At 54.7% G+C, this 13,492-nt stretch overlaps 1 protein-coding gene across 1 annotated transcript in view; it reads right to left on the bottom strand.

The window, feature by feature from the left end:
• Positions 1 to 13,492, bottom strand: part of ANKFY1 (ankyrin repeat and FYVE domain containing 1) — a 76,856-nt gene that overhangs the window by 4,076 nt on the left and 59,288 nt on the right. Inside the window, exons 12-24 of the mRNA XM_062216440.1 lie at positions 12,745 to 12,973; positions 11,591 to 11,689; positions 11,187 to 11,340; positions 9,658 to 9,826; positions 8,809 to 8,927; positions 7,986 to 8,142; positions 6,852 to 7,052; positions 5,863 to 6,039; positions 4,449 to 4,596; positions 3,980 to 4,070; positions 3,592 to 3,716; positions 1,962 to 2,108; positions 13 to 103 (exon numbers count right to left, since the gene is read on the bottom strand). Of these exons, the coding sequence (XP_062072424.1) occupies positions 13 to 103; positions 1,962 to 2,108; positions 3,592 to 3,716; positions 3,980 to 4,070; positions 4,449 to 4,596; positions 5,863 to 6,039; positions 6,852 to 7,052; positions 7,986 to 8,142; positions 8,809 to 8,927; positions 9,658 to 9,826; positions 11,187 to 11,340; positions 11,591 to 11,689; positions 12,745 to 12,973 (1,907 nt within the window). The remainder of the gene's footprint in view (positions 1 to 12; positions 104 to 1,961; positions 2,109 to 3,591; positions 3,717 to 3,979; positions 4,071 to 4,448; positions 4,597 to 5,862; positions 6,040 to 6,851; positions 7,053 to 7,985; positions 8,143 to 8,808; positions 8,928 to 9,657; positions 9,827 to 11,186; positions 11,341 to 11,590; positions 11,690 to 12,744; positions 12,974 to 13,492) is intronic.

Consider the following 13,492-nt stretch of genomic DNA (forward strand, 5'->3'; position numbering starts at 1 on the left):
TCGGGCTCTTACCAGTGATGCTTGCGAGTCGTGACTCCAAACTTGGCGGTGCACTCGTAGCAGTTGGAGCCGTCGCACCACGGAGGCTCCTTGGACAGCATATCTGCAACACACGGGAGGGGCCCGGTCCTGTCAGCCGGCCTGCACCAGGCGAGACAGCTCAGAGGGAGCAGGGCGGCCCAGAGCGCCAGGAGGGATGAGGGAGCACTCGAGCTGGCTCACGGAGAACAGCAAGGTGGCCGTGAAGAGCCAGCGCCACCCGCAGACAAGGCAGGAAGGCAATGACGTGTTGGGGGCGCAGCAGCAGTGTGTGGGGCCTCACAGAGTGGGGGGCAGCTGGAGGGCGCAGACCACGCAGCCAGAAAGACTGGCCAGGGAACACAGAGGAGGGGACCAAGACGAGAAGCCGAGCAGCAGGATCTTTAGGACGAGGTGACTGAACAAGGGGTGGGATGTGTGAGGCAGGCAGGGGGCGGGGGGCAGGAAGGAGACGCGGGTGGCTCCCTGGCTCCCAGCGAGCAACTGCGTGTGTGGCAGGCCCTGTAGCGGGACAGACGAAGGGCGAGAACTGCTGCAGCGAGCAGCTGTACTTGCGCATCTCGGCCGGCGGCCAGCAGTGCAGTTTCAGCTCTGACCGCCCGCCAGGCACTGCTCTCACCCTCTGTGCGCGGAAGCAGATGAACTCACGGGACGGCAGCGCGAGTCTCAGCCACGCGTGCGTACCTGTGCCACCAGCACTGTGAGCCCTGTGCGCTAATGCTGGCTCCACCACGAACCAGCTGCACAAGATCACCTGGCTACAGTGTGTTTCTGACTCATTTCTATGCCTTTTTGTCTTCCTGGGTGACAAAACGGCACAGGCAGCCATAGGTACCTGAGGCCTTCGGATTCTTTCTGTGGGGAGGGGGAAGACTTGCAAACATGAAATCCTCAAGAGTGAGGCAATTGGGGCTGGCAAGGGGCATGGCGAGTTAAGCTACCTCCTCGGATGCTAGCATCCCATATCGGAGTGTGGGTTCGTGTTGTGGCTGCTATGCTTCCAACCCAGCTCCCCGCTAATGTGCCTGGGAAGGCAGTCGAAAATGGCCCTTTGGCCCCTGCCACCCACGTGGGAGACCCAGATGGAGCTCCTGGCTCTTGGCTTCTGCCGGACCCAGCCCCAGCCGTTGTGGCCACCTGGGGAGCAAACAAGCGGAACAGAAGGAAGCTCTCTTTTTCTCTCTCTCTCTCTCTCTTTTTTTTTTTTGACAGGCAGAGTTAGACAGTGAGAGAGAGACAGAGAGAAAGGTCTTCCTTTTTCTGTTGGTTCACACCCCAAATGGCTGCTACAGCCGGCACGCTGCACAATCCAAAGGCAGGAGCCAGGTACTTCCTCCTGGTCTCCCATGCGGGTGCAGGGCCCAAGGACTTGGGCCATCCTCCACTGCACTCCCGGGCCACAGCAGAGAGCTGGACTGGAAGAGGGGCAACCGGGACAGAATCCGGCGCCCCGACTGGGACTAGAACCCAGGGTGCCGGCGCTTCAGGTGGAGGATTAGCCTAGTGAGCCGCGGCGCCAGCCCTGTTCTCTTTCTTATTCTACCTTTCAGATGAATGAATCAATGAATGAATGAATCTTAAATAAATGAAGAGACCAGGGCACTCGAGCCTGTGGCGGAGAAGGGGGGCTGGCGGGAAGTGAAGCGGAGGTCATTTAGGAGGCTGCAGACGGGATCCATCAAAGGCATGGTTGAGGTGCTCTGCTTGGAGCTTGTGGATTTCTGGAAGGTTCGGGGAGCATGAGAAGCTGACAAGGGCCCCAAGGCAGAGTGCTCTGGAGTCTGCGCAGAGCGGCTGCCCGGCACTGCCCGGGGCCGTCTGCGCGTTCCCAGCGTTGTCACATCCGTGATGGGGCCTGGAGACACATGCAGACGACTAGCAGGGAAGGAGGCGTGCGTCGAGGGCAGCGGCAGGCCACTCACCCAACAGTCGGAACAGAAGCTGCTTGGTGGCGACCTGGTAGTTGAAAATGTTGACTCCCTGGTTGTTATTCACCCCGAGGCGGGCCCCGGCCCGGACGATGGCGCGGCACAAGTTGGCGTTCCCCTTCATGTACGCTAAGAGGAGCACTGCGAAACAGAGCCACAGCTGGGGCGACTTCCTGCCAAGCGGGCCGCCAGGCAGAACACTCATTAGCGACGTGGCCCCGAGGCTGTGGGAGAGCCCTCCCAGGGGACCACAGCGTGCCGGCCCGAGCAGGGGGAGCTGGAGCAGCAGGCTCGCCCTTTCCCATGCAGCTCTGTGGCTCCAAGAGAACGGAGGTGCGGACCTGACGCGGAGGGAGAGAGGCCGTTTCCATAGTTGCCTTCCTCTGGCATAAAAGGAAAACGAAGTTCTTCCTACTCAGTGTACCTTGGTCTAAAGATCTGTGAGTTGTGTACACTGAGAAAATAACAGTGCAGGGAACACGTTCCAGAAAGTTCTTCCACCCAGTGCAGCCTCCCCAGTGCACGGTGCAGGCCCAGCGGGAACCAAGCTCTGGCCAGGCCCTCCCCCTGCCTTCCCTACTTTCTTACGGCCGACCGTGGCTCCCCACCGCTCACCTACCAGAACCTCTACCTAAAATCTTCCATTTTAACTCAAAACGACACACTAAGATGAAGGTAATTATTCCATGAAATGAGGAAACGGGCGTGGGAAGGTTAAAGTTTAGCCCGTCACCCTGCTGCAGTGTGACAGAACCAGGCATCTGAAGCCAGTTCGGCAAATGGCCAGCCCGAACGTGGTGCCCCGGCCCTCTCCCGCCTGGTTACCAACACCTGGGAAGTGATGCCCCCAACGCGTGCTGGCCCTGCAGCTCACCCCCAGAGCTGACTCCTCTGATGCTCGGGTTCATCACTGCCAACTAAAAAGCAGGCTTGTGTATGAAGGCCAAGAACTCGCTGATGAAATACTTGGTCCCGTAGTGGCTGCATGTCTCCCGCAGGCCATGGAAGCCAGGTCTGGCCTGAGGGTGAACGAATGCAAAGACAGTGGCAGCCAAGGCTCTCCGAGAGAACCAGGTGCTGGGGACCAGACAGACCAGGTTTCCATGCTGAAAACCAAGGCCCCGGCTATGCACATGGCTTCCCTTGCAGGGCTAGTGTGAGTGTCCAACCAGAAAATGAAGGCTCCACAAATGAGCATGGAGACCGTGGGTACCTAGAGCAGAATCCCAAGAGCCCGGTCGGCCAGGCTCCTCAGCAGGGGTCAGCCCGTGTCTGCAGCGTGCCGCCTTTTCAAAGCACGTCAACCCACACTGAAACACGGCCCCTCCTGCGACTCCCCTGGGGGGCAATTCTGTTTTCTCTGCTGGAATTTGGGAGCTTGGGTAGGGCCCCAGGAGACCAGACGAAAGGCAGATGAGGGCGCTGAAAACAGCGGGACGGGCCTGTTTGGACATGGGTCTGGCTGCGTAGCACTGAATGCATGCTGTGCATGGTGGCCCTGCTCAGCCATTCCAGTCCATGACAGACACACACTAAGCAGGCTGCTCTCAGATAATGACAGAAGTGCCCGGGCTCTTGTTGTTCCAGGAGGCAAGGCACGCAAGTGAGACACCTCATCCCGTACCTGTGTTTCCTTCTGCATCCGGCTTATCCAGAGGATACTCGGGCATGCACTCCAGGAAGAGATCAAAGATGGCTGCCGCGTTTTCTTTGCCATATTGCCCCAAAATGTGCAGCGGCGACTGGCCTCTGTTAAACAAGTTGCAAAAGTTGAGTGGATACGCAGCAAATGTTGCCATGGCCATCATACCCGGAAGAAAGGACACAGAGCAGGTCACAGAGGTATTCCTAAAAAGCGATCTGGTCAGGGTGCCGAGAGCTTGTCAAGTGCTGTAGTGGCGGGTTTTGCAGCCCACCCCTGGGGCTAACACAGGCACCAGCAACCGCCAGCTCTGGGCGACAGGCCTGGTGATGTGCAGCCCTGGTCCCCGCACAGCACCAGACACACTCACCTGAGATTAAAGGCTTCGGCATCCACTGTGCACTCTGTCAGGAGAACCCGGATGTTGTTGAGCCGCCCGTGTGTGACAGCAAGATGAAGAGCTGGGGAGTAAATCCTCTTAGTGCGCACGCTCAGAGGGACACGTGGGAAAACCAGCACTGCTCGCCCTCCCAAACCTCCCTCGAACAGCAAGGCCGCTTGCTGGCGCGGCCGAGCTTCTCAGCGTGCACCACTCCCCAAGCAGGAGGCGCGGCTCCAACGGCAGGAGCCTCCGCTTTCTGCTTTGCCAGGCGGCCTCTCCCAAGAAGCCAGCATCGGGCTGGAAGGCTGCCTGAGGAGCAGAGGCTGCCTGCACGGCCAAGGGCACTCCCGGCGCAGCTCTGCTCCTGGAAGAGCCCGTCTCCCAAAGGGCCGCAGACGCAGGCCGCAGGGCGCCCCACCCGGCGCCAGGGGCTGCCTGAGGCGTGGCCGCGAGTTACCGTTGTTCCCGTTCTCGTCCACGGCGGCGAAGTCGACTCCGTTCTCCAGGAGCACGGAGCAGATGGTGGGCAGGTCCTGCTGGGCGGCGAGGTGGAGGGCGGTCTGGCGGTGCTTGTTCAGTTCATTCACCTTGGCTCCTGCAAGAAGCTGTTGAAGTCCATTCCGTGAGCTGCTTCTCTCGCAAATCAAGGCGCCCCTTGCGGGGCCCCACTCTGCTGGCTGAGACAGCGCAGAAGGAGCCTCGCAGAGCCGTGGAGGGCACAGCCAGCCGCTCACCGGCTTCGGCGTGAGCGACTGCATCGCGGGCAGTGACGCTTGTGACCGTGAAAGCCAGCGGGATGAAGGACTCGACCACTCAGACAACAGAACACGAAGCCAGGAAGGGGAGAAACATGCATGGACTACCACGGAAAGACATCAACAGTACAGTAAGCTAAAAAGAAAAAGACAAGGTTTGGTGACAGCTAGAGATAGGTCCCCCCCCACACACACACACAAGACACACACACACAGACATAGGTATGTGAACATAGAGAAGCAGACACGGGTTTCAAAGATGTTTAAAAATTTAACAGTTGTGTGCTTCCCATCAGTGTTTCAGTTAACAGTGGGCCACAACCGTGACAGTGGTCACAGGATGACACTGGCGGTGACAGCCATCTTAGCCGGCCTGAGCGTACCCAGATGCTCTGTCACCAGGGCACACATGAGGACAGTCAGGGGTGAGAGGGTGGTACTGCTCTGTGCTCTAAGTTTGTCCACAATGGGCATGTACTGTTTCATATTATTTTTTTAAAGAGCACAAAGAGCTACAGACTGCAAGGCAAGAGGATTTTTAAACAATATCTAGTCTTTTCACATAGCATTTCAAGTTCATCATCCACTTTTTATTGTTTTGAAAGATTTATTTATTTGTCTGAAAGGCAGAGTTACAGAGCGAGGAGACGGGGCATGGTAGGGGAGGGGAGGAATCTTCTATCTGCCGGCTCACTTCCCGAATGGATGCAATGGGCAGGGGGCTCGGCCAGGCAGATCGAAGATCTCTCTCTGTCTCTCTCTCTCTGTTACTCCGACATTCAGATAAATTCATTTAAAAGTCTTTGAAAAAATGTCCTAGACCTGTCTAAGGTGCTAAGAATCAGGAGACAGCTCACTTGGAGTGCCGGCTGAGGGCCTGACTGCGAGAAGGCAGACGACAGGAGGAGGTCGCCGCTCCCTGTGTCTCCCACCTGCCCTGGCCTGACTCCAGCTGTGCCTGCTGGGCACCTAAGACACGCCACTGCTGACACACGTGTTCTGAGTGCTCTGGCCTAACTCCCCAGCACCTGGCAGAACACCTGTGGCGCGAAGGTCCACACAAGTTGCACAAGGGTCTGTTCACATGCAACATGCAACCATACTGATGTCACTCACCAAATTGCGGACAATAATCTCTGAGCCCGCCTGGACAGCCAGGTGTAAAGGGGTCAACTTGGAAGCATCCTGCACTCTGGAATTCACGTTCGCCTGGACGCTGATCAGGAACAGGACACTCTCAATGTCCGAGTTCTGGACCGCCACGTGAAGAAAATTCCGGCCCTTGTTGTCGACCTAAGGCAAGAAGTGGGAAAACGAGTGGGCTCCTGCTGGGTCACGCCTCCTGGCGCCTGTAAGCCACGGGGACTAGTGCGGAGGTCAGGATGTAGACGCCCCCAAGCTGTCACCCCCTCGCACACACACAACAGACCCACTCTGTGAGCACCAACACGTCTGTGTGGTCGGGGAAGGTGCTCCTGCCCGACCCGATGCCCTGGCATCGTCCTACAGAGGGAACCAGATGTGGAGAGCCACGAGAAGACAGGGAAACGAAGGCCCTGCCTGGGGCCTGGGCTGCTCAGGAGCAGGCAGAGGCGGACACTACCCTGCAGTCTGCCTGGCTCCCTCAGACAGCTGTCACTGCCTCCTGCCGCCCACAGCCTGGCCCCATGGGATTCAGCAGCTGGGGAGGGACGACAAAGGACAAGGACCACAGGGCCTGCTAAGCTGAGCAACCTCCCTCCCGAAAACACTTGCAAGTTGCCCCAACCCCACAACACAACTACTCGCGTTCAACTGCAATCTTCCAGACATTCATGCCTACAGCAACTAACGAACCAAGCAAGAGCAAAGAACAGACTCAAGCGGTCCAGCCCCAGAGCTCCCACCGCCAAGACTGGCAGCCTCCCCGCTCTCCTAAGCGCCTCATCCTCCAGGGACTGGCCCACAGGCAGGGCAGTCAGGAGTCCGGAGAGGCCAAATGTCAGGAAAGGGGAGCGTAATTTCGAAACAGAGCCCTTGGGACAGGAGGACGTGCAGCCGGTGACACCGGTTCCGGCTCCACGTGACGCGGTCTGCTGCGAAGGATGCCAGGCGTCAGCCCTCACCTGCTCAGCAGCCCCAGACTCGCGTTTGAGAATGGCCTCGGCTGCCTTGTTGTTCTTGTAAGTCATGGCACAGGCGAAAGGGGTCAGCCCCTGTCTGTCTCGGACGTTCAAGTGGATGTCAGGATGAGAAATCAACAGCTGAATGATGACGCTGTGCTGGTTGCTGATGGCCACGTGGACAGGCGTCCTTCCTTCTGCATCCTGCGGGGACAAGCCAGAGAGTTCAACGTCCAACTGAAAGATGAACTTCAGGGAAAATGTAAAGGGGGTACTCTGTAAATCAATCTCCGTTACGAGAATCCACACCGCCACCCTGCACTTGAAACGTTTGGGAAACGGCCAGACACGGGGCAGACTGGAAGCCCCTCGTCACTGCGCAGTGCTGGCAGCCCGCAGGACCTGCACTGCCTCTGAGCTCCGGCTCAGACACTCCTCATCACCCAGAAACCTGCGTAGACCAGGACACTGAAAAGCATCAAGGAACATAACTCACGGGGCTCAACTGAGTTACTGGAACATTTTCCTAAACAAGGGACTCAGTGTGGGACTAAACCAACCCTCAATGGAAATCTGTAAAGACAAATAGGTAAGGGGCTGGTGTTGGGGTGCAGTGGGTTAAGCTGCCACTTGTAATGTCAGCACTCCATGTCAGAGGGCCAGCTTCCTAACACTATGCCTGGGAAAGCAGTGGAAGCTGGCCCACATGCTTAGGCCCCTCCACCCACATGGGAGACCCTGATGGGGTTCCAGGCTCCTGGCATCGGACTGGCCCACACCCGGCTGTTGAGGCCATCTGGGTGTGAACCAGCGGATGAAATATCTCTTTGTTTTTTCCTCTCTCTCTCTCTCTTGCTCTGTCGTTTAATTAATTAAAAAAAAAAAAATAAGCACCAGATACAATGAATCTTCTTCATGCTGTAGCAAGGACAAAAGCAGAGAGAAGAAATCAATCTGAAGACATTACAATCACCGTGAAGGCCACTGACTCGGGAAGTCACTTCACCTCCTGTGTCAAAGCCCCCATTCACAGTACAGCAGAGGCCTGGGACCAGAGACTCTGTAAGGTCCATGCCATAGAGACTTCCCTAACTCTGGGGTTACCAACTCCCTCCCTGGAAAAGATAAACTACGTACCTGCGCATTGACATTGGCACCAAACTCCAGAAGGCACTGCACCGTCTCTTCCAGCCCCCAAGAGGCTGCCAAATGCAAGGGGGTTTGCCCATCTCGCGCCTCCTCTTCTCCTTCTCCACTAGCACCTGGCTGTCTGGGGCTATTCACGTCACAGCCACTGAAAAGAACGGGAATGAACGGACGGCCGTGCTTCCGCCTGGCCGATGGGCATGCTGCTGACCGCAAAGCATCAGCCTCATCCAAGCTAACGAGAAAGCGGCTGCTGCTAGGGACTGCTATTCTTGGTCCTGGCTTCAAATACTGGAATCTGGGTCCCACAGCCATAGCTTCTTCTGCCACTCATCTTGGGTGCAAACTGCGTGTTAGAACTGTTAAAAGTTCCCAGGAGATTTGCACTGCTTTCAAGCTTGAAGACACTGAGGTAAAGTCTTCCTGTTTAGCCTTACTTCCCCCAAATCCCGCTTTCTTTGAGGGGCTCCCTGCCTGCCGCTGCTCGTGCACCCGGGTGGGGTCCCATAAGGGCATCTGGTCTCCTCTGGCCCGGCCTCCCGGCTGCAGCGTGAACCACTCTCAATGACTACAGGAGCCCGTGCAGGTGCCCAGGGAGGACGGCCAACTTGTAGTCTAGTGCAGGGCTGTGGGCCTCCCCTCACAAGTGAGTCTGGGCCTTGCTGACTGGACATGACACAACAGTGACCCCAAGACAGTCCAAATTATGAAAAAGCCAGGTACAGACACATCCAGGCTGGAAGTAGACCAAAGAAGAGTCAGTTTGCAATAAGATGAATAGGAAAATTTCAAGAGACACTTGGGCTGCTCGCACCTGCGAATCAGAAAGCAGGCAGTGGCCTCGTTGTTTTCATCGATGGCTCGGTGCAGGAGCGTCTGAAGGCAACCACTGGGTCCCGGACCCCAGCACGTGGCGTCGCAGCCGTGTCTGACCTGCAGAGGAACACGTGCTACTCACAAACACGGCCAAGCACAGGTGGATTCTGTTTTAGTTTTTGAACCAAGTCTGAGCTCTAGGTACAACATTAGCTCTCCCTTTCAAGATGTGGTTGGTGATGAACTGATAATGACTTCGAATCGGTACTGTTCATTCGTTTACAGACCCCCTGTGTAAAATCTGCTGTGTGTAAGTTCTTGCAGCAGGTCCCGTGGGACGGGTTTGAGAAATCTAAGTGTGTTGAATCTGCCTCCAGAGCCACGTTCTAGACCGGTGCCTGCGTCCACGCAGTAACACATACACCTGGGACCCTGATGGCAATGGGGAAGATCTCCACATGCAAAACGCTGTAGCGTTCCACAGCAGGCTCTTCAGAGAGCTGGGAGAGGACTTCCAGGGGGCCTCCTGAGAGGTGCAAGCCTGAGGCTGGGGAATCACCACTGTGGTGACGGGGAGGGTAGCCTATGTCAAGTGAACCCCCAGGAGAAGACCCCTGAGGAAGTGGCCCTGCTCTCTACCTTCTCAGGCGTGCTCTCGGTAAAGACATGCTAAAACTAAGTGCTGGCCAAGACCAAGCTTCTTGAACGCGACTTTCCAATGCTCGTCCTTGACCCAGTCTATCACATGGCAAAGCTCCTGCTCCGGTGATTGCTGGCTTGGCAGCAAACCCATCTCTGACACAAAATATCCCTGCGTGCAGCAGAGGCTGTCCCAATCTTGTCTCACCAGAGTGGAGGCAATGTCCTCCAGGTTATTTGCCAGCGCCAGCCACAGCGGAGGGTTCCCCTTCTCGTCTGGCACAGACATGTCGGCTCCTCGGGTACATATGGCATCGACCACGAGCGGAAGCTGATTTCTGATGGCCAGCTGAAGGGCTGTCTCCCCATCCTGGGTCCTGTTAGGACATACCCAGCAAAACCAAGGTTTGTAGCTGGAGCCCAGCTACACCATGTCCCTTCTGTATACCTGACTCATGGTTATTAGTATTTTCTCATGGAAGTTACATGTGTCGACAGCATCTGTCCCTTTTGTTACCTTAGAAAATACAGCCATGCCTGCCGACTGGCCCCAGAAGAGAATGAACCAACATCCCAGCCTGCTGTACTCTAACAGGAACACAGCTCATTGGCATTACACAGCGTCTTAATAAAATACCACCCCACCTCCCACTCACCAACAGTCCCTTCCCTCACTCACTCCAGCTTGCTCGGAGCTAATGACAAGCTCCTTCGAAAATACAGTCACAATAAAAATTTAATTCTGGGGGCCAGGCATTTGGTTCAGCAGTTAAGATACTACTTCAGATGCCCGCATCTCATACTGGAGTGCCTGGGTTACAGTTCCACCTCTGCTTGCAACTCCAGCTTCCAGATCTGTCTGACTGTAACACCACGGGAGGCAGCAGGCGGTGGCCAATGCTACCCAGTGGGAGACCCACACCGAGCTCCTGGCTCCCAGCTTCAAACTGTCGCAGCCCTGGCTATTTAGTGCAATTGGGGACTGAACTAGCAGATGGAAGGTATCTTTCTACCTTTCATTAAATAATAAATTTTTAAAATATTTAATTCTGTATCTTTTTCTATCCTCGAGCCTTCCTGGGAGCTTATTTGCTGGGATGTTCTGCACTGTGAGTGAAATTCCCACCGAAAAATTGACTGCACTGAATTTTATGCAATACTGTGCACTGGTCCTGAGAGGCTATAACAAGAGCAAAACACAGGCCCTTCTCCAGCCCACAGGTTACTGAGTCTGCAGTTCCCACAGTGCATCTGTGCGTTTGCAGAGTCACTGTCTCCCTTTAACTGATTTTAAAAAGTTTATTTTTTCGAAAGGTAGGTGATACAGCGCACGCTCTATCTCTCTCTCTCTTTCTAGAGACAAAATCTGCCATCCACTGGTTACTCCTTAGGTGGCTAAAATAGCTGGGCTGGTCCGGTCCAGGCTGAAGCCAAGAACCTAGAGCTCCATCTGGGTCTCCCACAGCAGGGGTCCTAACACTTGGCCATCTTCTGCTGCTTTCCCAGGTGCACCAGCAGGGAGCTGGATTAGAAATGCAGCAGCCAGGACTCAAAGCAGCGCTTCAGTAGGGGATACCAGCAACACAAGTGAGGAATTAACCCACTGCACCACAAAGCTGACACCTATTCTTTTATTTATTAGGGAACAAAACTATTTGCTTCAGGAAGGCCACGCTTTGCAACCACCGGATTTGGATGTAATCTGGTGTTACAGTGCACAGTGCTGGCTCAACCCACCTGATGTTTATATCCGCCTGATGCTCCAGGAGAAAGAGTGCGCTTTTGCTGTCCTGCCGCTGGATGGCCATGTGCAGCAAGGTCTGCCCACTGGACATGCTGTCATTGATGGAAGCCCCGGAGCCCAGCAGCTGGGCTGCGATCGTGTGCATGCCTGGGAAACACACAAGGCCTGGTGAACACATGCTCAGCCCCTCGCACGTGCACAACACCTTACTACCACAGCCAGATCCTTCCAATCCTCAAAACCTGGACAGCACAGGCCTGCCCCAAACACAAAACTTATTTCACAAGCAGGTGATTCGCCCCGCCCCTCCTGCCCTCACTCCTGCTGGCTCACCCTCTGCCTGCTCTGCTGAGATCTGTCTGACTGTAGACATCAACAGCCTCTGGGCGAGCCTTACCAGTCCACAATGCCAAGCCCAGCACAGTCTGATCTCGGGAATCCTTGAGGCTGAAGTCCGGAATAATTTGCAAGTTGTTGGTGGCATGAAGGGCATTGGCTACATTTTTTCAAAAGAAAAAGGGACACTTGATTTTACCATTCCATGGATCATACTTAAAGCATTCATATAAGAACAAACACAGTTTCAAGTCAATTGCCTATAATGCGATCATTGCTACAAAGAGAACAGACAAACCTTATAAGAAGTTGAAGCCCAAATCTGATATTTCTAGAACAAGGCTTAGAGGGAAAATTTTTTTAAAACACTGACTCTGGGGTCAGCATTGAGGCACAGCAGGTTAAGCTGACGTCAGCAGCAGCACTGGCATCCCATGTGGGCAGTGGTTGAATCATGGCTGCTCCACTTCTGATCCAGCTCCCTGTTAGTGTACCTAGGAAGGCAGTGGAGGATGGCCCAGGTGCTTGGGCCCTTGCACCCACACAGGAGACCTGAAAGAGGCTCCTGGTTTTGGCCTGGCCCAGCACCAGCTATCGCAGCCAAAATATGAGAGCAGAGTCAAAGGTTTTAACACCTTGACCTAACAGGTGAAATGGGCAAGCCTCATCTATACAGGGAAACACAGAAGGAAGAGCCCGATTACATGCTTCTCTGGTTGGGACTGAAAGAAGATTTTTTGGGGGCATGGGGGGAATTGGGGGTAGTGTAAGAAATTGGCTATATACAGCTCAACCGTAAGGGAAGGCATTTTGTCTAGTGGTTAAGGTGCCAGTTAAGACACTGACGTCCCCTATCAAGAGTGTCTGGAATCCACAGGCAGTTCTGGCTCCTGACTGATTCCTGCTAAGGCAGACCCTGGAGGCAGTGCTGATAGCTCAAGTAATTGGGTTCTTGCCACATACACAGAAGAGCCAGACTGGGTTCTGGCTGCCAGCTTCAGCCTGGCCCAGCCCCCACAGCTGGAACAATTCAAGACTAAGCCAGCAAATGGGAGCTCTCTGATTGTAATTGTCTCTTGAATAAATAAACTTAAATATATATTTAAATATACATATATTTAAATCTCACAAGTGGGAGAAACATCAACTCTGTAATTAACTACCCCAAAGCACTGTCACGGATCAGACTGCGGGGCAGCACGTCCGGCCACCTACCTTTCTGCTCCAGGATGACGGATACCACATCCGGATGGTTATAGGCAATTGCCATGTGCAGCGGCGTCTGCAGAGAGACACTGTCTGCGGAGCCAGCCAGGGACGCAGCCTCCTTTGGCAAAGGCAGGGCCTCCTCCGTCTGCAGGTTTGGGTTGGCTCCTTGCTGCAGGAGCTCTGCAGTGAGGTTGGCCAGGCCGTGCCGACACGCTGTGTGCAGTGGGGTTTCTCCCTGAGTGGAAAAGATGGCCCCCATCTGAGCACGCTGGGCTAGATCTCTTCTCAAACACTCAAATCCCCCTCCCCTCAAAGAACCATTAACACTGGTTTGATGTTTTGCTCCAGCAACATAACACTAACAGAAAAACACACACACAAATGTCTATGCACATGTATGTTCATGTATGTAGGTACACACATATACATAAAATGAGTTTCCAAACACATGGAAGCAAACTGAACATACTGGTCTGCATCTTGCTCTTAACAAAGTTATACATCATTATCACTGGAAGTCAGCAGCTCTTATTGTGAAAAACAGCAAGATCCTAGTTCCTTTTTCTTAAGAAACAATTCTCCTTTCCCAGAGCGAACCACTTGTAACTTTGTCAGCTAGGTTTCTCCATATTACTAACTTCTCAAAAAAAGACACATGGGCACTGGGTCCAATCCCAGCTGCTCCACTTCCAATCCAGCTTTCTGCTGATGGCCTGGGAAGGCAGTTGAGGATGGCCCAACTGCGTGGGCCCCT

The sequence above is a fragment of the Lepus europaeus genome, chromosome 18 (genome assembly GCF_033115175.1).
Source record: "Lepus europaeus isolate LE1 chromosome 18, mLepTim1.pri, whole genome shotgun sequence".
NCBI classification, from domain to species: Eukaryota; Metazoa; Chordata; class Mammalia; order Lagomorpha; family Leporidae; genus Lepus; species Lepus europaeus.